This window comes from Pelodiscus sinensis, chromosome 11 (genome assembly GCF_052426305.1).
Source record: "Pelodiscus sinensis isolate ZL-2025 chromosome 11, ASM5242630v1, whole genome shotgun sequence".
Taxonomy (NCBI): domain Eukaryota; kingdom Metazoa; phylum Chordata; order Testudines; family Trionychidae; genus Pelodiscus; species Pelodiscus sinensis.
This window is the reverse complement of record NC_143062.1, coordinates 53,462,428-53,487,190: the sequence shown is the minus strand read 5'-3', so window position 1 is coordinate 53,487,190 and position 24,763 is coordinate 53,462,428. Positions and strand designations below refer to the sequence as shown.

Genomic DNA, 24,763 nt, shown 5'->3' with positions numbered 1-24,763 from the left:
ATGGTGCCTGCTGAGGATCTCGGCACCGACAAGCTGGAGGTGCCGGATGCATCCCCCATGCTCATTAAGGCAGAGGGGTTAGGGGGTAACGACCTCGCTGGGAAGACCCTTTTCTTCTGGCATCTGTGAGGTGAGGGGGAAGCTGCCATTTTCCTTAGCGGGTCTCCCGGGAGCAGCCAGCTGCACCACTCCCTCTGCCAGCTGCACCGCTTTTTCAAACAGCAGCATTTGGAGCTGAAGCTCCTGGTCTTTCCTAGCCCTCGCTGTAAGGTTGCAGCAGTGGTCGCATTTTTGGGATGCATGTGAGTCCCCAAAACAATGCATACCTAAAGTGTGGCAATCAGAAACGGGCATGGGGTCATTGCTCTGGCACTTCTTGAACCCCAGAGAACCCGGCATAGTAAGAGGCATTATACTCCTGCCTCCATTCCTGGGGCAGTGACTCCCTATATTTGTCCACTGCCTGCTCAGGAGTGCCTGCTGATGAGCAATTCTGAGCAGGAGACCCCCTGAAGAGTAGGCCTTGCGACCCAATAGGTCTCACCCGGTGGCTTCCCTATTCTTGGGAGTAGGCACCGGCTGTCCCTGACACTAGCGGCGGTTAACAGCCTGCACTAATATTGAGCCCGACAGCGGATGTGAAAATAAATGCTCATGGCCTGCCTGAGGGACGAAGTACCGCCGCTCTGCCCTTTTGTCCGTGAGTAGTACGGATGCTGGCATCTGCCAGAGAGCTGTGGTAATTTTGCCCACTGTTTTATTCAGGGGCAGGGCCATGCAAGACAGTATCTGTGCATCAAGGATATCGACCATCGGGTCAAATTCCTCGAAGGCCCGCTCGGGCTCCGTGAGACTCCGTGCCAGTCTCCAGAGGAGTCCTGATGGGCTCGAGAATCCATGGCTGGCATTAATGTAGAGGCCAACTCCAAGGCCTCATCCAGAGAAGATGACAAGTACTCGCACACTGTCAAGTCTTCAAGATTGTGTGACCCTGAGAGGGAGCCCATTGCCTTAGGGGCCTTGATCCCCAGTGCCCTCTGACGGAAGCTGAGGTGATTCTCTCCAGATCACTGGGGCGCCAGGTAAAGGTGTGGCCAAAGGCGGAGCTCAGGGTCCCCAACAAGAGGATCCCACGGTGGAAGGAGCACTCCCTTGGGTCTGATGGTACCCCCGCGGAGTCCAGAAGGGCCACTGGACGGGATGCTGCCACTGCAGAGGCCATGTCTGCAATAGCATCTGTGATAGCGACTGGCCTGAGGCGTTGTGATACCGCTCGAAGTGCTGGGAGGGGGAATGGCGCCAGGACCTGGATCGGCGCTGGGACTGAGAATGAGACAGTGTCACTCGGGACCATACCGACTCAACATCGGAATCCGTTGAGAAGTCGGACTCCGACCAAGGCGCGGCCAAGGCAGAGCCTGGGGAACGGTGCTACTCTGAGCATTGAACCATGACCACTCGCTTGCCCCAGCGCTGGATCGGTGGTGGGGGCATCAGATGCTCCGGTGCCACAGGCTGTGCCACCGGAATAAGGGTGCTGGAGGCCGAGCTCTCTCTGGACTCTTGCAAAAGCGTGGCCAGTAGCACTGAAGGGGCCGCTGGTGCTGGCACTGATGCAGGGAGGATGCAATTGGATGATAATCTCATTGCTGCAACCATACCCGGACTCTAAAGGAGAAGGCGACCAATTCCCCCACCAGTCCACCAGCACCTCCTTACGCGCAGATGACATTCAAATCCATTTTGTTACCAGAAACTACGCTGGAGCTTGCCAGCTTGCACCTGTGACAGCACCTCAGCCGTGCAGGGAATCTCAGTGCTTCAGAGGGGTGTCTTCAAATATGACGTATCTGGGAAGTGAGTGACTAGAGGCTGCCCACAGGATGCCCTGCTCCAAGCAAACCTCTTTTCAGTGCTAATGGGAAACAACAGGCACATACCTGAAACAGATGGAAGTTTTTCCCCAGTAGGGTTATCTTCTGTTCCACATTGACTGGAATCAGGGAGGGTCCTTGAATGCCCTGCACACAGGGACAAGCTCCAGGACCCAAGTTAAACTCCTCAGTCTGAAAAACAAACTCCCACAATGAGCACCCACAGTGCAGGGAATTCAGCCTGACTGGTGCAATTAGCACAGGCAAATACAGAATGAAATCTCAGCCTCACAGACGGGGAAACTGAGCTCACTGTCTATGTCTATCCTTGGAGGGGATTCCCAGCTTCCCTAGCCATGCGTGCGCTCATTGAGTTAGCGTGCTGAGAACTGCCGGAGAGCTGGCATAGCCCAGGCAGCAACAGGCTCAGACAGGTCTGACCTACACATGGCTAGCCCGTACCTCCTTGGTACTGCCCATGCTACTGCAGCTAGCCCCATGACAGCGACAGCAAGTATGTCTGTGCGAGCTGGGACTCCCACCCCCAGCTCCCACAGCAGACCCAACTATTTACTAGGGCAAGGAACGCAATATAATTAGGCTCTACAAATTTCACAGCCGTGAAAACATGCCTCGGACAGTGTTCCCTCTAAGCTGCACACTGGTACAGCTGCTCAGGAGAGATTCCAATGCCACCCAGCTGATGAGCAGAGTGCCCACAGCTAGGTTTCATATCTACTGGTGGTGCACATTCACACATGCCCTGGGGCACATAACAAAATTCATTCTGCACCCGAATGGAAAAGATTAGAGGGAACATTGGTGTCTGACTGTGAAACTGGCCCTGCCTTGTGAACTCTCATCTCCTCGAAATCAGCCAAGTTGGGGAGGATCAGGACTTGTCCTTTGCTGCTTGGCTGTTATCAGAGGAAGAATCAAACTGACTCACCTCCACAAGCAGTACAGCAGCAGCTATGAGCAGCTGCCTCACACATTTCACGGCTTCTGCTAGGGCTCGGGGTTCTCTCTCCCCCCCACAGCTCCTGCCTAGCTCCCGACGCCTGAGCTCTGGGACCGCTGCCACCCACTCCTCCTCTCCCATGCTCTGCCCCCGTGGCTCCTGACCACGCTCGGGACGCTGCAACTCCGGAGCTGCTTCTGCCACTATCCCCTCCCCCACAGTTGCTTCTGCCCAGGCGTCAGGAACTCAGGCTCAGGGCTGCCACCCAGCAGCTCTGGCTGGAGCTCCAGCTGGGACTTGAAGCTGCCACCCCCTGCAGCTCCAGCCCCACAGCTCTTGCCAAGCTCAGGAATGCCCCTGCCCATGTCTCCTGCCTAGGCTCAGAGCTTCTGTCCCCTCCTCATTCCTGGGCTTGGGGCTTTCACCATCTGCAGGTCCTGCCTGGGTTCAAGAACCTGGACCAGGGGCTGCCATCGCCTCCCTGCGGCTTTCACCCATCACAGCTCCTGCCTAAGCACCAGGTTTCCGCCCTCCACGCCTCTCCTTGGCTCCAGCCCAGTCTTGGGGCTGCTCCCTCCCCCAGGGCTCAAGCTAGAGCTCAGTGTGTGCAGACTCAGGGCTTCTGCCCCCCCCCCCCCTCAGTTCCTGCCTGGGTTCATGGACCTGGGCGGGGGGCTTCCACCCTCCAGGGCTTTGGACTCTCCAGGGCTTCAGTCAGGGATCCGGTCACCTGAGCTTGGGGCTTCAGCCCCCACAATCCCTGCTCGAGTCAGGGTTTCCACCCCATGGCTCCTGCCAGAGCATGGGCATTTTTCGAATGGTCCAGGGCCCCGGGGCACCACTGGCCTTGACTAGCAGCCAGGAGCCCACCCGTAGGGGCTCTCCCAGCAGCAGTGGAGAGATCCGACGTACCTCTACCTACAGGAGTTTCCTCCAGTGGAAGAAAGCTCTGCAGCTACTGCCTTTAGAGCTGGGCTCTGAAGGCAGCACCAAAATTAGTATAGCAATGCTGTGTTCCCTACAACAGCTCTGGGACGCCCCCATTCCCTTTTGAATCAGGATACCCACCCTGAAACAATACCCTGAAACTTCAGTTGCAAATATCTGAAACCATAAAACTGACCAATTTTAAGACCTTGTGGCCACGAAATTGGCCAGAATGAACAGTGAATTCGGTGGGGCCCTAAATACAGGATCCAAAGACAATGAGTTTCAAAGCAGGTCGTAGCTGTAACCATAGGTCAGAGAGCTGTGCCAAAGACTCACCAACTCCAAAAATCCAGGGGCATCATACTGAAAATCTACGCCAGGGTGCAGGATCCTGGGCAAATCAGGGGCATCCCTCTCCAAAGAGTCTCCATCGCCTGAGAGAAGAGTGGAAGCATAGAAGGGTGACGAATCATTCTCATCCATCCAGTCCTCTATGTCCTTGAGCTCTGTGCCTTCCCCAAGCAGCCAGTCAGGCAGGACTGAAGGTGGGACCTCAGAGGCGGGCAGTTCTGTCTCTAGGTGTCCTGGGAAATCAGCAGAGGAGGCGGAGGCACTTGGAGTTTGATTAGTAGTGAAAAGAGATGGGGTGGCAGAGGAGGTTGCCTCAGAGTCTGGTAACAAAGTAGTGGGAGACCACGTGGAATCTGTGATATCGGGTGGAGAGGTTAATGCTGTCACAACTGGCTGCAAAGTATTGAAGGCAGCAGTGGTGAGCGGGTCAGTGAACCACACTTCTGGGGCCAGGGTTGGTTCAGAGGCAGGCAGAGCTGTATGGTGTGCAGTCTCTGCTAGACTGGTAGTGACAGACACTGCAGTGGGGTCTGCGGCAAGGCTGGTAGTAGCAGGCTTGTCTGTTAGGGGCAGCACTGTGGAATCGGTGGTGGTGCCGAGAAAGGTGAGAGTGGCTGTAGTGGGAGTTGCTGGGTGCGTGTGGCTAAAGGTCCCTGTGGGATGAGCAGTCATGGCAGAGACTGCAGGCAAAGTGGTGGAGACTGACTCTGTGATGGGAGTGTGGTTAAGCTGAGTGACTGGGGGAGTGATGGGTTTGGTGGCCACAGTCAAAGTGCTGGGGGAGGTCATGGTGGTGGAAGCAGCTGAAGAAAGTAATGGACTTGAGGTTGGAATCTGTGTCTAAAGGGAGCCATTGAGATGGAGGTGGAGAGAGAGAGAGAATCACCAAGTGAACATGAAAACAGCAACATGTGGGAGAAAGACACAAGTGAAAAACAACAGTCAGTCAGATTCCATGGCAAAAGGGAATTCCTAGGAGGCCATTTGACCCTTCTGAGATGCCTACTGAGACAGAGGTGCAATTCTCATGCAGCTAGCTTCGCTCAGCACAGGGAATAAAAGCTAACACTGCACATCCTGCGGGCCTCAAATTCTCCAAGTAGGAAGGATTAGCTCATCTCTCAGATTCTCCAATCATAGTTTTATCCACCCTTCTTCACACCTGTCCCTCCCTGCTCATCTCCTTTGCTCTGCAACGTGGCCCAGCCTGGCTTCTCTCTCGCTCTCTACCTGCCACCATACTATTAGTTCCCTGATGGTTTCCTCCCAGCTTCCTGATCCATAAAGCTTCTCCAGATACCGCAACTCAGGTGCAGGCAGGAGGTTTCTGAGGAGTCATGACACACTCTGAGTAAGAGGCCCAACCTGCCTCAAAGCCCTGCTGCTGCAAATCTCTCTTCAGCTCCCACCCCACAACAAACTGTGGAAGCTCAACAACGCAGCCAGCCTCCAAGATCCAAGATCCCCATTGTAGTATCTAAGGGGACAGATACTCCTCTTGACACTCTCAGCCCTACAGCAGCAAGTTGGCTGCCATCTTAATCTGAGTAAAAACCCGATCTTTCTGTATTTCAGTGGCATTCTTAGTGGCTGAGATCTGTGTAGGAAACAAACCCTCTCGTTGTAGATAATGGTTCCCTCTTCACAGGTGGCTTTGTGGGTGCAGAGGTGTTGGTGGACGCACCAATTACATCCCCAGTGACTGCTCACACATCCCTGACACCTGAAAAAACAGCACAAGAATAGCCACTAAGGAGACACAGCAGACCAATCAGAATTGTCAGAGCCCTCAGATGGGGATCAACATGTACTCACGGTGCTGACTTCCTCTGCAAGGCCACTGTAGGACAGTCATAGAAAGAGAAATCCACTGAAGCAATGAAGACATCATGGAAACGCACGACTAGCTTTATGGTGATGTGCTCTGAAAATGGAAATAAAAACGCCACCTCTAAGAAACTGGAGCTCTGAGAGCGCCCCGTGCAGCGCTATAAGACAGGTAGACATAGGGTATGCTTTATGGCCAGACACATTATCTCCACAGTGTAGCTGGGAAGCAAGCCTCCTAGAATAAGCCCAATTTTCATCCTCCCTTAATGTAACCGAAACCAAATCAATGGAAAGCTTATATCTAGATCTCTAGATAGCACACCTACCATCACAGCAAGGGGTTAAGTTAGTGCACAAACCAGGAGGTAAACCAGGAAAGGTGCTTATAAGACCTCTGGCGTCAAATCTGTTGGAGGTGCAAGAATTTTTGTGTGGTCTGATTTCAGCTACCCTTTTACCTGCCAGCCCCAAGAGGGGCTAGTTCTCTTTGTCTCCGGGAGTATTAGACACTTCCACTGTTTTCTTGCTGACATACTGGATGAAGAAACAGTAACACTTGTTGTTAGAGGCAGATCCTGCAGACAGAGCTCTTCAGATTGTTTTCTATAAATTCTTTCCAGTGGTGTAGCTGTGTTGGTCCCAGGATGTTAGTGAGACAAGGTGGGCGTAATATCTTTTATTGGGCCAACTTCTGCTGGTGAGAGACAAACGTCTAAGCGCTGAGTCATCTCAAGCGCCTTTTTCTCCCACCAGCAGATAAAAGATAGGACTTTCCATGCCTTGTCTCCATTTTCATAGCACATTGTATTATCTTTCTTCATAACAGCACCGGCCTACCACACTGGACACACGCTTCCACACCGAACAAAAGAGGGAGACCTAGCCAGCTCATCTCAGGAAGCTGGCCAGACTGCCCGACCACCAAGTAAATGAGCAGTCTGGGCTGCCCTTCCCTGCAGGGCAATCCAGTCCGCTGTTCACTTCCTCTCTTCAGGCAGGCATTAAGCGCTCCCGGCTCCACAATGCCCACCACCGCTCCTTGCTCTCACTGAGGCAGAAGCCAACCTCCATTTTCCTAGAGTCTTGGCATATGAACATGGGGCTGCACCAATTCTCATTGTTTTTGATGTGAATGAAACCAGGCAACATTCAGGGAGGACAGCAACTGCAGTACTGTTGGCAGCTGAAAGTGACAGAAGAATGTGGAGTTCAGAAGGAGGTTGCAGGGAAACAAAAGGGATGAAGGGAGGAGCACTGAGGGTGAAGTTTTTGGAGAATGTTGGGAATAACTTCCTGGTACAAGTGCTGAAGGAACCGACCAGGGCCATGAGCATCTTGACCTGCGCTTGCAAACAGGGAGGAACTAATAGGGGAAGTAGAGGTGGGTGACAGCCTGGGGAGCAGTGATCATGAGATGGTAGATTTCAGGATCCTGACAAAAGGAAGAAAGGGGAGGAACAAAATACACACCCTGGACTTCAGAAAAGCAGACTTTGACTCCCTCGGAGAACTGATGGGCAGGATTCCCCGGGATGCTAACATGAAGGGGAAAGGAGTCCAGGAGAGCTGGCAATATTTTAAAGAAGCCTTATTAAAGGCACACAGAGAAACCATCCCAAAGTGCAGCAAGAAATGCAAATACAGTGGGCGACCAGATTGGCTTACCAGGGAAATCTTTGGTGAGCTTAAACACAAAAAGGAAGCTGACAAGAAGAGGAAACTTGGACAGATGACTAGGGAGGAGTATAAATATAGGGAGGAGAGAATCAGGAAGGTGAAAGCTCAATTGGAATTGCAGCTAGCAAGGGATGTGAAGGATAACAAGAAAGGCTTCTACAGGCATGTTAGCAATAAGAGGGTGATCAGAGAGGGTGTGGAGCCCTTACTGAATGAGGGCGGTAACCTAGTGACAGATGATGCAGGAAAAGCTGAAGTACTCAATGCTTTCTTTGCCTCTGTCTTCACAGACAAGGTCAGCTCCCAGACTAATGCACTAGGCAACACAGTATAGGAAAGAGGTAGACAGCCCTCGGTGGAGAAAGAACAGGTTAAGAACTATTTAGAAAAGCTAAACATACACAAATCCATGGGTCCGGATTTAATGCATCTGAGGATTCTGAGGGAGTTGGCAAATGTCATTGAGGAGCCTTTGGCTATTATCTTTGAAAACTTGTGGCGATCAGGAGTGATCCCGGCTGATTGGAAAAAGGCAAATGTAGTGCCCATCTTTAAAAAAGGGAAGGAGGACAATCCAGGGAACTACAGACCAGTCAGCCTTACCTCAGTCCCCAGAAAAATCATGGAGGGGATCCTCAAGGAATCCATTTTGAAGCACTTGGAAGAGGGGACAGTGATTAGCAATAGTCAACATGGATTCACCAAGGGCAAGTCATACCTGACCAATCTGATTAGCTTCTATAATGAGATAACTGGCTCTGTCAACATGGCGAAGTCGGTATATGTGATATATCTTGACTTTAGCAAAGCTTTTGATACGGTCTCCCACAATAGTCTTGCCAGCAAGTTAAGGAAGTACGGATTGGATAAATGGACAGTAAGATGGACAGAAAGCTGGCCAGATTGTTGGGCCCAACGGATAGTGATGAATGGCTCGATGTCAGGTTGGCAGTCGGTTTCAAGCGGAGTTCCGCAAGAATCGGTTCTGGGGCCGGTTTTGTTCAATATCTTTATTAATGACCTGGATGAGGGGATGGATTGCACCCTCAGCAAGTTTGCAGATGACACTAAGCTAGGGAGAGTGGTAGATACACTGGAGGGCAGGGATAGTGTCCAGAGTGACCTGGACAGATTAGAGGGTTGGGCCAAAAGAAATCTGATGAGGTTCAACAAGGACAAGTGCAGAATCCTGCACTTGGGATGGAAGAATCCCAAACATTGGTACAGGCTGGGGACTGACTGGCTAAGTAGAAGTTCAGCAGAGAAGGACCTGGGGATTACAGTGGATGAGGAGCTGGATATGAGTCAACAGTGTGCCATTGTAGCAAAGAAGGCTGATGGCATATTAGGGTGCATTAGAAGGAGCATTGCCAGCAGATCTAGAGCAGTGATTATTCCCCTTTATTCTGCACTGGTGAAGCCACACCTGGAGTACTGAGTCCAGTTCTGGGCCCCCCACTATAGAAAGGATATGGACGCACTGGAGATGGTCCAGTGGAGACCGACCAAAATGATGAGGGGGCTGGAGCACATGACCTATGAGGAGAGGCTGAGGGATTTGGGATTTGATAGCAGCCTTCATCTTCCTGAAGGGAGGCTCCAAAGAGGATGGAGAGAGGCTGTTCTCAGTAGTGACAGATGGCGGAACAAGGAGCAATGGGCTCAAGTTACACTGGGGGAGGTCTAGGTTGGAGATTAGGAAAAACTATTTCACTAGGAGGATGCTGAAGCGCTGGAATGGTTTCCCAAGGGATGGGGTGGAATCTCCATTCTTAGAGGTGTTAAGTCTCGACTTGACAAAGCCCTGGCTGGGTTGATGTAGTTGGGGTTGGTCCTGCTTTGGGCAGAGGGCTGGACCTGATGTCCTCCTGAGGTCTCTTCCAGCTCTAGGATTCTATAATTCTAACCTTGACAAAACCATGTTCAGGTCTCATTCAGGTTCTAGGTTCCTCACACCTGGGTATAATCTGCCCAAACCTTTAAGGAACCACCCCACCAATCAATCTACAAACACTGAGTACCCTCTAGACCAGTGTTTCCCAATTTTATTTGGCCGAGGAACCCTTTTCAGCTTTTCAGAATTTCAAGGAAACCTTGGGGAGGGGGGGACTTACCAATTCATGAAAATCCCCACCAATGCATAAAAATAACATTCCTTCCCCAAGACCCCCACCCCCTTTTCTTGAGGCCTCATCCACTCTGTTCCCCTCCTGTCCATCACTTGCCATCCCCCGCCATTATACACTCTCACTAGGTTGAGACAGGAGGTGTGGGGTGGGAATGAGGGATTTGGGTGTGGAAGGGGTAACAAGTACAAGCTCTGGGAGGGAATTTGGATGCAGGAGAAGGGGATATTGGCTCGGGGAGGAGGTTCCAGGCCCAGGAGTGTTGGGCTCAGGTGGAAGGTTGGGGTGCTGAGCAAGCCATGGGCTTGTGGATGTGAGGGTGCAAGAGTTTGGGCTGGATATGTGAGGGACTCAGGGCAAGAAGGTTGAGCATTATGGGCTCAGGACACAGATATGTGATGTGTGGATGGTGCAGGAGTGTTGCGGCAGAAGACTGAGGATGTGGGGATGCTGGAGTTTGGGGACGTAAGAGGCTCAGGACAGGGGGTTCCAGTGTATGATTTGGGGTCAGGTGGTGCAGGAGTGTTATGATGCTGAAGTTAGATGAGGGTTTGGTCCCAATTGGGGGCTTGTTGACCAGACTTCATTTTGAAATAAAATATTATGTCAAACTCAAAAGCTTTTAGCATTGTCTTTATTTATGAGCGGGGTAAGGAACCTGTTTTGAGTCAAGGGTCACTGACCCACAGAAAAGTCAGTTGGGGCCACACAAGTGAGATGCAAAAAAACCCAAACAACCCTCCAAAAAACTCCAAGCCTCACTAATGTGGTCCCAAATGTGCTGGTGGGGGCAGGGGACAGAGTGCTAGTGGGTGCAGGGGCTGGGGAGAGGGTGCTGCTGGGTGGAAGGATGCTGGCTCAGGTGGCAGGGTGCTGGGGCAAGGTGCTGGGGCAGGCAGGTGGTGGAGTGCTGGGGTCAGGGACATGGTCCTGCTGGGCACTAGGATGACTGGCAGGCTGCTGGGACAAGGAACAGGGTGCTGCTGGGTGCTAGAATGGATGGCAGGGTGCTGGGGCCAGGGTGGTGCTGAGTCCTGGGGTGTGAGGCAGGGTGCTGGGGCCAGGGACAGGGTGGTGCTAGGTGCTAGGGTGGATGGCAGGGCTGCCAAGGAGTGGGATGGGGATAGGGTGCAGGATCTAAGAGGGAGGTGGGGGGGCAGAAGGGGGCAAGGTCTGGGTGGGAGGTAGGATGCAGAAGCAGGCTGGATGTAGGGTGTCTGGCCAGGGGGAGGGAGCAGAAGCAGGCTGGATGTAGGGTGTCTGGCTACAAGGGAGAGTGCAAGGAGGGGACTTGGGTAGGAGTTGGACCTCTCTGAACTGGCACCCTCTGGACCTGACTGGTCCCAGATGAGGGATTTTTGGACCAGGGGAGGTCATTTCAGGGCTCCTGGTTCCCTCGCCCTCTCCACTAGGCTTCTTTGCACCTCCCTCCCCTGCAACCGAACTGAGCTGCCCACCCCTGCTGGTTCCCTGCACCTCCCCCATAATCATCCCCCGCAATCCGAGGGAGTGCCGCACCAGTTCCCTGCAGCCCCTCCCAGCCCAGCTGAGCTGCCTGTCTGTTCCGTATGCCCTCCCCCATCCACCTCAGCCCAGCTGAGCCCTGCACTGTTCAGTGTATCAATAGAGGAGGTTTTGGAACAAATTGATACACTGAACAGTAACAAGTTACCGGGACCGAATGGCATTGACCCAAAAGAACTCAAATGAGAAATTGCAGCTTCCGTACCTACTGACTGGAAGATAGCTAGCGGGACACCAATATTTAAAAAGGGCTTTAGAGGAGATCCTGGCAATCACAGACCAGTAAGTCTAATGTCAGTACCGGGCCAATTAGCTGAAACTATAATAAGGAATAAAATGGCCAGACACACAGATGAACATAATTTGTTGGGGGAAAAGTCAACATGGTTTCTGTAAAGGGAAATCATGCCTTACTAATCTGCTAGAGCTCTTTGAGAAGGTCAACAAATATGTTGGCAAGGGGGATTCAGTGGATGTAGTGTTCTTAGATTTTCAGAAAGCCTTTGACTAGGTCCCTCACCAAAGGCTCTTAAGTAAAGTAAGTTGTCATGGGATAAGAGGGAAGGTCCTTTTGTGGATTGATAGCTGGTTAAAAGACAGGAAAAGAGTAGGAATAAATGGTCAGTTTTCCAAGTGGAGACAGGTAACTAGTGAGGTCCCCCAAAGGTCTGTCCTGGGACCCATCCTATTCAACTTATTTATAAATGATCTGGAGAAAAGGATAAACAGTGAGGTGGCAAAATATGCAGATGATACCAAATTGCTCAAGATAGTTAAGACCAAAGCAGACTGTGAAGAGCTTCAAAAAGATCTCCCCAAGCTAAGTGACTGGGCAAGAAAATGGCAAATGAAATGTAATGTGGATAAATGTGAAGTAATGCACATCGGAAAACCTAATCCCAACTATATGTACAAAATGATGGCGACTAATTTAGCAATAACCACTCAAGAGAGAGATCTTGGAGTCATTATGGATAGTTCTCTGAAAACATCTATTCCGTGTGCAACGGCAATCAAAAAAGCAAATGGAATGTTAGGAATCATTTAAAAAAGGGATAGAGAATAAGACAGATAATATCTTATTGACTCTATATAAAAATGAATACTTGAATACTGCATACAGATGTGGTCGTCTCATCTAAAAAAAGATATATTAGCACTGGAAAAGGTTCAGAAAAGGGCAACAAAAATGATCAGGGGTTTAGAATGGGTGCCATAAGAAAAGAGATTTAAAAGACTTGGACTTTTCAGCTTAGAAAAGAGACTAAGGGGGGATATGATAGAGGTCTATAAAATCATGACTGGTGTGGAAAAAGTGAATAAGAAAAAAGTGAATAAGGAAAAGTTATTTTCTTGTTCCCATAATATAAGAAGTAGGAGTCACCAAATGAAATTAATAGGTAGCAGGTTCAAAGCAAACAAAAGGAAGTTTTTCATCACACAGTGCACACTCAACGTGTGCAACTCCTTTCCAGATGTTGTGAAAACCAGGACTTTACCAGGATTCAAAAAAGAACTGGATAATTCCTGGAGGTTAGGTCCATCAATGGCTATTAGCCAGGATGAGTAGGAATGGCGTCCCTAGCCTCTGTTTGTCACATCATGATTCCCTGTTCTGTTCACTCCCATTGGGGCATCTGGCATTGGCCACTGTCAGCAAACAGAATACTGAGCTAAATGGATCTTTGGTCTGACCTAGTAGGGCTATTGTTATTTTCTTATGTAATACATTGTCATGAGGTTATCTGTGAAAATTTAAACTGATCTGTTGGTAGTAACAGGCAGAAAATGTTGGCATGCACTACAGACATCTTGCAATTCTAAAAGGTTTATATGGAGTCTGGACTCCTCAGGAAACCAGCGTGCCTGAACCATGTGATGTTCCAGATGAGTTCCGCATCCAATGAGTGATGTGTCTGTGGTAATCGTAATGGATGGTTGCTTGAGCTGAAAGGGAACACCTGTGCATGTGTTAGTTGGGTTCACCCACCAAGAAAGGGACCTTTTGATAGGCATTGTCAAGCACTCAATGTGGTGATGAGGTCTATAGACTGATCTTAGACTCTGTAGGAGTCTCATTTGCAGCTGGTCATGGCAGATCACAAAAGTTGTTGATGCCATATGGCCTAGCAACTGATGACATAGTTTGATAGTTGTTCGTGGACTATTCTGAGCTGTTAGAACAAGGTCAGAGAATGTTTGGAACCTCTGATGAGGTAGTGAGGCTGTGATACAGTCCAGGTGTGCTCCAATGAAATCAAGCTGTGGTGTACACATTCATGTGCACTTTGGATAACTGAGCTGTAGATCCTGGTAGTTGAAGAGAGTCATGGGCTTGGTGACCACTTGCGCAGTCTGATGTTGGGATGACCCTTTCAGGAGACAGTCATCCAAGTAAGGGAATATGATAATTCCCGACCTGTGTAAATGTGTCCCAACAACCACAAGGACCTTGGAGAAGGTTTGGGGAATGGTAGATAATCCAAATGGGAGGACTTGGTATTGGACATGCATGTCCCCTATAGCGAATTGTAGGTATCGTCTGTGCACTGGGTCTATTCCAATATGAAAAGATATGTCTTGGAGGTCAAGGATAGGTAGCCAATATCCCTTTTCCAGTGCAGGAATTATGGTGGCGAAGATTATCATCTTGAAGTGCTGTGGTTGAATGAATCTGTTCAATCTGCATGAGACCAGAATGAGTCTCCATTCCCGTTTTTTTGTTGGTGAGGCAATAATGGGAGTAAAACCAGGTCCCTCTGTGATGATGAGGCACATGTTCTATTGTCCTTAGTTGCAGGAGGTGGTTCAGTTCCTGCATGAGAGGGACCTCCTGAGAAGTGTCCCTGAAGAGGGATGGGTATGGGGTGTGTGAAGGGGTGTGAAAAAAACAAGAGGCAGTGTCCAGATTGGGCTGTATCTAGCACTCCTTTGTCTGTGGTGATCTTGCTCCAGACTGTGTAGGAGGTCGCTAGGCAGTTCCCAAATGGGGCTCAAATGGTGGAATCCTGCAGTGGAACTTTCAGGATGATCAGAAATTCAACCAACAAAAGGTTTGCCTTGAAGCTGATGGTTGGGAACGTGATGACTGCGCCCAGTCTGGCACTGTTTGCATCTGTAGTTGTAGTGTCGCTGGGGCTGTGTATAGGGGGAGGATTTGAATCTCTGATTAAGAACTCTTCCCTGTTTCCACTTGGCTGCAGGCACATGGACTCCCAAGATCTTCTAGGTGGACCTTGATTCTTTCAGAGTGACGAGGGCAGCATTGGTGGACTCAGCTAAGAGTTTTGAACCTTCAAATAGAAGGTCTTCTACCGTTGCCTGCACTTCTTACGGGAACTCCAAAACATGCAGCCAGGATGCATGCTGCATGACCACTGAGTGTGGAGATGGACACTGCAGTGGTGTCAGCTGAGTCTAGCGCCACTTGCAGAGCCATGCATGCAATGAGGAACCTATCATTTGTGTTCAATACATGGTGACATTTGATTGAAGATGCTGTGGATGTAGTTTGCGAGAAGCATCACATAGTTTGCAATCCTGAGTTGCCGGGTCCAGGTGAATAGGCTTTCCAGCCGAATAAGTCTAACCACTTCCAACCCCTACTAAAGGGGGTGGTACAAGCATCATTCTGCCTGTCCCTCTGGTTGACCGCATCAACCCACTAATGAATATGGGGTGGAATGGGTGAAGAGAAAGTCTGCTCCCTGTGGTGCAACGTAATATTTCTTTATGGAATTCTTACATGAGGGAGGGATGGTTGCAGGAGTTTGCCAAATGATCTTGGCTGGGACAATTAGGGCCTCGGTCGTGGGTAAAGCCAGTGTAACACTGGAGAGGAATGGGGAATGTCCATCAGCCTGTGTTAAGTCTCAGGCAGTTACTGTAGGGAAGTATTCAGAGATTCAGCTACCCTTTTATATAATTCTTGAAAAGATTTAAAATCATTTCCAGCAATGGGTGGTGGTGGCATGACTGTATCATTCAAGAGAAAAAGACAACATGCGTGCTGGTGAATCAGCAATGGGCTGATCCTCCCAAATCTCTACATCCTCCTCAAAGTTTGCCACTGGGAAAGGCACGTGATCAATGTGATGGAGCTGGCTGCGGTACTAGCTGGGATGGTGAAGCTCTGTACATAGCCCAAGGATCCCATTAGGGTCAAGAAGTTGCCATTGTGTTAGCTGCTGCATCTGCCTGGGTGATAAGTGTTGTGGGTGTATGTAGACCTGAAGAGGTCTCTTCTTCCTCATCCTCATTAGAAAATGGAGGTGCTGAGCCTGCAGGAGTAGTGTGAGCTGTAGTAAGGCTGAACCATGATGTTGCCAGGACGCCATTGGTACCAAACAGAGGCGTCCTGAGTGTTGAGGTAACAGTCAAATCTGCTTCACTGGTGAATCCTTGTGGTGCCAAGCACATCAGTACCAGCATCAACGCCAGGTTTTTTTGGCATCGATGGTGCTGTTCTTGGCTTGGTGTGGGATGGCGCCTCAGAGTTAACCCATGTAGGGTCCTTTGATCCTCAGGTGTCTGTACCAGACAAACCCACTGCCTCCCAGTCCAAAACTTTCAGTGTCGCTGCTGCTATTTGTGGTAAAGAGTACATTTTGAAGGGGCAATTAGCTGTAGTCAAACAAAGGGAGCACTTTTTCTTGATTGCAGCCAGAAGGGCATCTCTGGACCTGAAGCCTGAGGGAGCTGGTTTGTCTGACATTGATGTAGGCGATGGTTGCCTTGGCGGTGTGGAATGCTCTGAGTTGGAGGCAGGGTGGAGAGATTTCTCCATGGGCATTAGCTTTAGTTGAAGTTCTCTAACCTTCTTGGTCCTTGCAGTTAGTTTCTTGAAATGAGGGTACTTCCATGTAATGTGCACCTCGTGCAGACAGCAGACACACTGGGAGTGCCTGTCTGATAGTGGATTCAAAATCTGCAAGTTAGGCAACACTTAAAGCCAGGGGAGCCAGGCATGTCCTAGAAAACGGACAAGCCATAAAAGCGGCAACTTTTTAAAAAATAAAATAAAGATGAAGAAGGACTGAATAAATTACTATGAAGACTAAAGGAAAGTAAAATAAGGGTAGGATATGGTCTGAGGGGGGATGACAAGGGCGACTGCTAAATTCTGACTAAAGACAATGGTGGAAGAGAAGGAATTGAAGGGTTGGCTGACTGTGCATGCGTGACAGTGGCCCCAAACAGCACAAGTTGGCTGCTCACATTTACAGCCGACAGAGGACATTGCTACTACAATTCTCCGATTAGAAGTGCAGGGGCACCAAGACCCTTGAAGTGGAATACCCACAGGAACGCTCCTCAAAGAAGTACTATATTTACTATTTTCCAGTCATATGGTACCACTCGCAATTGGCTAGATTAGAAATTACTGTTATTGCATTTGCAATTTCATGCACCAGTTCTTTCAGAATTCTGAGAGGGAGATTAGCTGGTTCCCCTGATTTAAAATCATTAAACTTCTTGAGTTTTGCTTTCACCTCTGTTAGGGCAGTTCCACTGATATACATTCAGTCCAATCAGCCATCCTGCCTTTGCCTCAAATCCCTAGTGAAAACTGAGGAAAATATTCATTTACCGTAGTGTTTGGGCCTGACTTAGATTATCCTTAATTTCTACCCCAACCACTTTGTATAGTGACCCCATTTCTTCTTGTTCTCTTTTTATTTATATGGTTTAAGAACCTTTAACTATTTGTTTTAATTTCCTTTCCAAGGTCTAGCTCATCTTTACATTTGACAATCATCACTTTATTCCTACACCTTCTGACATCTTTCACTTTCTCAGATGATAGATTTCTTTTTCCATTCCTTTGTAGAATCGCTGCTTATTCCTACTAGCATATTTTTGAGGTGGCTATTCATCCAGTTAGGCCTGGAGCACTTCCATGCAAGTTTATTCTTCTTAGTGGGGAAGCAAGTGCCAGATAAGTTTTGCATCTCTGACTTGAAGAAATTCTAAGATTTCACATTTAAGTTCCTGAGCTCTTCAGGTCAGTTGCCTTCACTAATTAGTTCCCTTAATTTCTCAATGTGCACCCTGTAATTGGTGACCTGGCTTTGGTTATCTTTCCATTTAATTTAAATTGAATCAACTCAAGCAAAGATTATTTTTTTCCCAATGAGCTCTTCTATAATATTACTGGTTACCATAACCAAATCAAAAATAGCATTAACTTTTAATGGCTTAATGACTATTTGGTGACAACATCTGTCAGCTACAACATCCAGGGCCCTACCATTATAAGAAGCATTTGTTCCCAACTTATATCTGATAAGTGAAAGTGTCACAGAATCACAGTTCCCAGTAGTATTCATCCACTTCATTCAATGGCAAAAAAACTAAGTTACCACAGAGTTAAGGTTGCTTGGTAGTATGTTGACCTCTTGCAGTAACTGAAATAAGCAAAACTCAATGCACAGTAAATGTTGCTCATGCAAACTTAACTCTGCCCTCTTTCAGAAATACCCCTGGACACCCCATTGACACCTATACCACTCTTCTGTCAAGAAGAACAGTGGCTGACATGTACAAGTTCTCCACCTCCTTTGTAAGCCCTTCACTTTCACCCCCATGTCAAATGGACACAAAGAAAACATACAGTTGCCCACATCCCCTTCCCTCTGCCCTCTTCTGGTTCTTGACACTTTAAGATTCAGGTAGTTCCAGATCCTGGAGAACACTGAAACGGACAGTTCCCCAGAAATAATACCATATGCGTACAATTTGAGAACTATGCGACAGACTTTTACAACTCCCTTAAAGGATACGTACTCAACCTATTCTTTCCCTTGCCATCATTAAAGCATTAGCATTCTCTTCTGTCCCACCTCACCACAGACATTCTGACTAACTCCGGTGCACCCTAGTCACTTACAGAGAATGTTTAACTGACCTGTTCCTGCTCTCAAAGCTGGTGCTTGGCTGGGATCTGGGGAGGGACACACAATGCCGGATTCTGTCAGTGCTGCAGGACTCTCGTAGTCTTCGAAGAAGCATGAATAGGATTCTTCCTCATGCAAGGGTGGTAAATCCAAGACCGTCAGGAAAATCTGCCCATCAAATATTAATATAAATCCCTGGTCTCCGTGGATAATTCACACTTTTCTGGTTAACACGCTTTTGCTTTCCAAACGGCTCACTTTCAGATCCACAGAAACGTCCATCCATTGACTGCCTTTCTAAGGTGTCCCCCACCATTGTATCCAATCTCATTATCCTAGCTGCCATTTTCTATGCCTTTTCCCATTCCTTAATGTCCTTCCTATAAGCGAGCCTCCAGAGCTGTGCCCAGTTCTCTAGATCGGCAGTTCACAGACTGTGGCTTGGGACCCCAAAGTGGATTGCAACTCTGTTTTAATGGGATTGTCAGGGCTGCCACTAGACTTGCTGGACCTGGGGTTGGAGCTGAAGCCCAGCCCCGCCGCCTCTGCCCAAAGCCCAACCTCCACTGCCCAGGGCTAAAGTTGAAACTTCTGCCCTTGCCGACAGGGCTCAGGTTATGTTCTCCTCCCCACTGAGGCTGAAGCCCTTGGGCTTCAGCTTCCCCTACTCCCCACCCCAGAGGCAATGGGACATCCTAAGGGCTCTAGCCCCCTGTCCCAGGATGGTGGGGCTTGGGTAGGTTTAGGCTTCCATCCCATTCCCGGGATCACGTAGTAATGACATTTGAGAACCCTGGTCTCGATGGAATCTGGGTTCCCACCACACTGACAGAATTCTCACCCAGGGGACATCTCAGCATCCCGTTGGCTCTTCTAGGAGAGCTCAGGCAATGGGCTGATGCTTTTTACTTTCTTTTACTATCCTTTTAATAATCAGCATGATGAAGCTTTAGAAATCTATAGACAAGTATATACTTGCCAAGCACAGACTGCACAAGGCAAGCAAGAACTCCCCAACATTTATCACTCTCACAGTAATACATGCCTAGACATCTGACTTGACAAAGGCCATGCTGGAATCCATCCCTTCTGGGGCTATCATTACATGTAAGAACCCTGGGTAAGACACACCCGGGATGAACTCAAAACTTAGTGATTCATCTGCCACGGACGTCAATAGGAGATTTCTTTGTTTACTCCAGAATGGAGGTGGCCCACCATTTAAAGGCATGAAAAAAAAAAGCAACCCTTCTTATCCCAGGCCATGTTTTAAGTACAAAGTCCCTGCTCACATTTCTCTTTTCTTCTCTGCTGATATTAGCTGGGCTTAGTGACTGGATGGACACACACTGTTGTGTAGAATTAAAGCTCCAAAGCCACTGCTTATTCGCTATGGACCTGGAGCATTCAGAACGACGACTGCACCTGGAGAAAGAGAGTTAGGAAACCATTAGTGTACTCTTCAAAGCCGAGGAGGGAACACATTCTTTGGCTACAGTCCTGCTGTGAGCACGGCTCTTCCCAGCAAGAGTTGTAGGAAAACCAGACACACCAGCAATGGTAGTGACAAAAAGCTAAGGCATGTTGTCTCAGTAGCCCCGCCAGTGCTATGGGAATGCAAAGCGGGTATGAATGGGACTCTTGGCCACACTGGGTATTCAAGATACTGCACAACTTCATTTTGTAAATTATATTTACAGTGTTCAGTTGAGTAAACCCGGGGGCAATGTAGGACAGAACAGAGAGCTCTGCACTGAACACCGTGGCCCCACATAAGCAGAAACAGAGAAAAGGAGAGCCACGTGGAAGTAGAACCAAGTCTGATGGGAGCTGAAGTTCACAGCATTGCTGGACCCTTCCCCAAAGACTGGGAGAGCGTGTCAAAGGTGGAATGAGAAAGGAGAAGGTTGTCAGATGCATGGAACAGACTAGTGTCCTTACTGTGGTCAGAGTGCAACCCAAACCGAGATCCATGGGTGATCCATGGTGACTGAAGAGATAAGCGCAGAACTGACTCGAGTGTGCAGGCGAAAAAGCAGCTATTAACTAATGGTGGCATTTTCAAGGAGGTAGTGTAGGAAGACAAAATCATATGATAGAAGGATGAGGTATTAAAGAAAGCATGAACTCAGAGGAGATGTATGTATCACATGCAGCAGCCATAATTATTCCAAGTAGGGCTAGAAAAGTCTAAATGCATGTTGCACGAGATCATATAAATGTACAAATAGAGTTAACATTATTGCATACTGTACCTTATTGGAGTTTCCCAATAAACTGATAGAATTTAGCAAAAGAAAATTAGCTAGCTAATCTCAAATAATCATCTCTCTGGAGAGCCTTGTTGAGGAAGTAATCAGATCTCACCGTCCCTGGAGAACACACCAGCCACAATATGGGTCTTTCAGTGTCAAACACGATTCACAATCCAAGTACTGTGAACATTCTAATATGGGAACCTTTACCACCTGCCAGAGAAAGACAAATTAATCTAGTGATCTAGTGAAATTCCAACTCAAATCCCAGCAACTCCACCCACAATTCCTAGAACTTCTGCTCTTCCTAATGAACCCTACTAACCTGATGCTCATTCAACATCCTGTTAGCTATCAGTAGCATCTGAAACTAAAGAAATAGGAGCTCTATGTTCAAAACTAGCCATTTCCCATATCAATGGAAGAGCAAAGTGTCCTGTCATGGTCTTCTCTGAATCCTCTACAATTTCTCAACAACTTCTTTAATGCATGGACACCAGAACACATCATCCAGTCTGCTCACAAATGCTGTTCATATACAGAAGCAATGCCATCTCTCTGCTTCTGATATTTCCTTGTCTATACATTGAAGCCGTGGTGTCCAACCAGTTCTGAAGCAGTAGCCACTCTAGTGCTATAGCCACTGCCATAGCCACACTGAACCAGGCAAATAGTCACATGTGTTAATGGCTCGTGTGTTGGACACCATGGCACTAAAGGATCATAGTAACCCATTTGGAAAGAGCATTGCCCTGGGAGTTCATGTTCAACTGGTTTCCATCACAGCCCCTACCTAGTTCCTTTTAGAGTCTCTGCTTTTTTTCTGACTGGATTGCAAAATGATAAGAAGGAATACATGTGGGAGATAAGATATAGACCAGGGGTAGGAAAATACCAGCCTATGGACCAGATTCAGTTTGCAAGGATTAGCCCCTGGGGGCGAGGATACCACTATATTGACTTGTGCCTCCACAGGTATGGGCAATTGCAGCTTTTGCTGGCCACAGATCACAGTTCCCCATCAACGGAAGCTGCGGAAAGTGGTGTCCTGGCCTGCACCACTTCCTGCTGTTCCCACTGGCTGGGAACAGTGATCTGCAGCCAGCGGGAGCTGAAATGTAGCAGCAGCAGCCCCCGAGGCCTATCCCTAGAGAACTGCTGCCATTTTATTGCCCAGCCCTGGTACAGCCACAAGTTAACAAGGCAGCTGTCACAGCATCTTATTAAATCTGTCTCACAAGCATTTTGGATAGGTCACTACCCAGATGGACTGAAAACTGGCTGAGAAACCCTATACAACAGGCACTGATGAACTGCATTGTATCATGTTAGGGGCTCCAGATAGACGAGCTGAGCTTTCTTTTAATGAACACCTCTGTATTATTGTATCGCTCTAATAGCTAGTTTCAGCCTCTTGTCTGCAGCTCTGTGGACAAGTATTTCATAACTGCCCTATTTTCTCGTTAAAGAGATTTTTAAAACCCAGGCAGTTTCTCTGCCATTTTGCAATACAGCCGGTCCCCGAGTTGCGAACGGTCGACTTACGACCGTTTGCAGTTACGACCAAAGCTGTCGTAAATGGTGGACCCCGAGTTACGAATGCGATCCGCGCTTACGAACAGCGCAGTCGCATGTAACTCAATGGGGTCCGACTTACGAACTAACCGAATTACAACCAATTGCTTGGTCCGTAACCGGTTCGTAAGTCAGGAAGAGGCTGTAATTATTAATGGGCCTTGTGATGAGGTGTATATTCCCCACACTAGCTGGAAAGTGACAGAGAGGTCCTAGGGGCAGGGCTGTCCCCACCCCTTCAGACCCATGAGTTCCATTTGGAAAAGATCTTTAAAAGGGAGGAATCTGAAGGTCGCTGGAGGGAAGAGAGCAGGAGTGCCCGAAGCAAGAGTCTGCTGGTGGACTCCTGGAACTTCAGAGGAAAGGAGCTGGGGTCCTGGCTGAAGACACCCAATGTAAATAAGTGGGTGCGATCAAGTCCCCCACCATCTGGGCAACAAAGCTGAGGGGACACTTTTGGGCCTGCTCTCCATCACGTATTGGTGTCCACAGTACATTAGGATGCTGCTCACCATCTTTGGCAGTATTCAATTATTTTGATTTGGGTGCCCAGATCTTCCCCTGCACAATTTCAGAATGATGCATTCTATTCGGTTCACATTTTTACCCTCATCTTTCTGGCCCAGTTCCTTATGAAGGCACATTAGCTACATCTTCTTATTGGTATTCTTCAACATCACAGGAATCGTTGCTTCTTGTGTTTTCATTGGGTTTATTTAGGGTTCTCCACCTTGCCTGCACTCATGGACTTCAATACCTTCTCCCAAGCTTTGCGTCTTAATTCCTCAAAATACGCTTTCCTCACGTCCAGTTGCCTTATACTGCTGTGCTTACTAGTGTCAGCCTTTCCCAGCATATTCACATATGCTGTCAATTCTTTCCTACTGGTAAGCAATCACACTAGTCAACTTCTCCTTTGGTCGGGCATTTTACTTTCTAGCTCAATAAACTGGACTCTTCCTAACATAAGCCACGATTAGATGGATTTTTCATCCAACAAGTATCAATACCCTGCTGTTGCAAGCACCTCAAAAGTTGCTCTAGCCTAGGATTGCATGAGGGTGGGCAGGCAGCAAGGCTGCAGCCGGTGCTCACGGAAGTATCTCATTTAGTTTTCATTCCTTGTATCTTTGGCCCTCATCTGATTACACTGAACTTCTCACTTCTGAAGACAGATTTGCCACCAAGCTTTGCTTTCCTGATCCCTCCTTCCTGAATAGATTGCAACTATTCCTGCTGTGGGAATCATTTTCAGGTGCCAACATCTGATCCCAACTCCTCTTCTTTATTCCCCTAACTCACAGATAGGAGACCTGATGAACAAAACTAGTTATTAGCCTTCTATTGCACAAGAGCCCCATCTTCTAGTTCACCATTGCAAACTGAAGGCACACGCCACATTTTCAGTGAAATACAGCTCCCTGCTTCTCTCTAGTCCACCTCACAAGTCCTCTGGGTTTTGAACCAGGAGATTGGCCTGCTCTCACTTAGTGGGATGTAATAGAGTGGATCTCACCCAAGGGTACATATTACTCCTAGGTGTACAAAGAGGCCTTCCAGAGGTTAGATAGTTATCTAGTTTTACAACAGGCTACATAAAAACCATTAGCAATATCAGTACAAACTACAATTCATGTAATTACTTCTTTACACTGCTATGTACCCACTTCGATGCAAGTACTATACTTACATTCCGGTTGATTTCGTTGACAATTATATAGTAAAAATAAGACAGTCAGCAACTAATCAGTAACAGTGTGCTGTGACACTTTTATATTTTCAGCGTGATTTTGTAAGCAAGCAGTTTTTAAGTGAGGTGGAACTTGGGGTTTTAAGACAAACCCTGCTCCTGAAAAGGACGTAGTAAACTGGAAAGGCTGAGGGCCATTGGTCGAATACACACATCATGGGCGTCAACTTCCCCTCAGCTCTCCTGCTCTGCCCCAGACCCTGTTCTCACTCCACCCTTTCCCCCAAACCGCACCCATCTCCAACCCTATTCCAGCCCTTCCCCAAATCCATGCTCTTGCCCCACTCTTCTTGTCCTCACGCTCCTCCTCCCGAGTGCACCCCATGCCCTCACCTCTCCTGCCCTCCCAGAGCTTCCTGAATGCCATGAATAAGCTGTGTGCAGTGCTCCAGAAGCGCTGGGAGGGTGGCAGAGGAGTAGTCTGGCAGGGTTGCCAGCGCACAAGAGGAGTGGGAGGGAGGAAGGATCTTGGTGCTGGTGGGTGCTCATTACCCACTAATCTTTCCCTGTGGGTGCTCCAGCACCTATGCACACAATCATTAGAAGGCTCCAGAGCTTCATGGACCTTGTGACAGTGCTGAGAGCCAGCAGCTGACCACTATTCTGGTTATTTAGCACTAACTGGTTGCCATGGAGAAGCCCTGATTGAGGAGTGGAAGATTTAATTACATTACATTTAATCACATTGCAGGTTGATAAATTAAGGGGCTAATTATCCCATTTGCTGAGACGGCAGCTAAATAGCACAGGAAGGAAGTGCAAAGGAGGAGAGAGGGGTCACCACCAGGTGTGGTCTCTTCCTCTCCCTGGAGAGAGGGACACAGTAGGCTGAAGCGCTGCCCGTGGACTCCGACAATGGCTGGTGGTAGCACCATAAATACAAATTCACAGATGTGTTGGCAATCAAGAGACATCCTCATGTTCACTCATCAGTGCTGACACTACTACATGACTCTGGCACAAGGATGCACAAGTGCTGAGAGACGAATCTCTGGGATGGCAGTGTTCCCATCA

At 48.5% G+C, this 24,763-nt stretch overlaps 1 protein-coding gene across 2 annotated transcripts in view; it reads right to left on the bottom strand.

Moving 5' to 3' along the window:
• The window catches only part of PLXNB1 (plexin B1), a 206,191-nt gene that overhangs the window by 93,454 nt on the left and 87,974 nt on the right, over nt 1–24,763 (bottom strand). For both annotated transcript variants that reach the window (XM_089781349.1, XM_089781350.1), the window contains exons 8-14: nt 20,537–20,637; nt 19,462–19,594; nt 18,181–18,337; nt 5,932–6,040; nt 5,731–5,839; nt 4,102–4,956; nt 1,941–2,066 (exon numbers count right to left, since the gene is read on the bottom strand). In XM_089781349.1, coding sequence (XP_089637475.1) covers nt 1,941–2,066; nt 4,102–4,956; nt 5,731–5,839; nt 5,932–6,040; nt 18,181–18,337; nt 19,462–19,594; nt 20,537–20,637 — 1,590 coding nt within the window. The remainder of the gene's footprint in view (nt 1–1,940; nt 2,067–4,101; nt 4,957–5,730; nt 5,840–5,931; nt 6,041–18,180; nt 18,338–19,461; nt 19,595–20,536; nt 20,638–24,763) is intronic.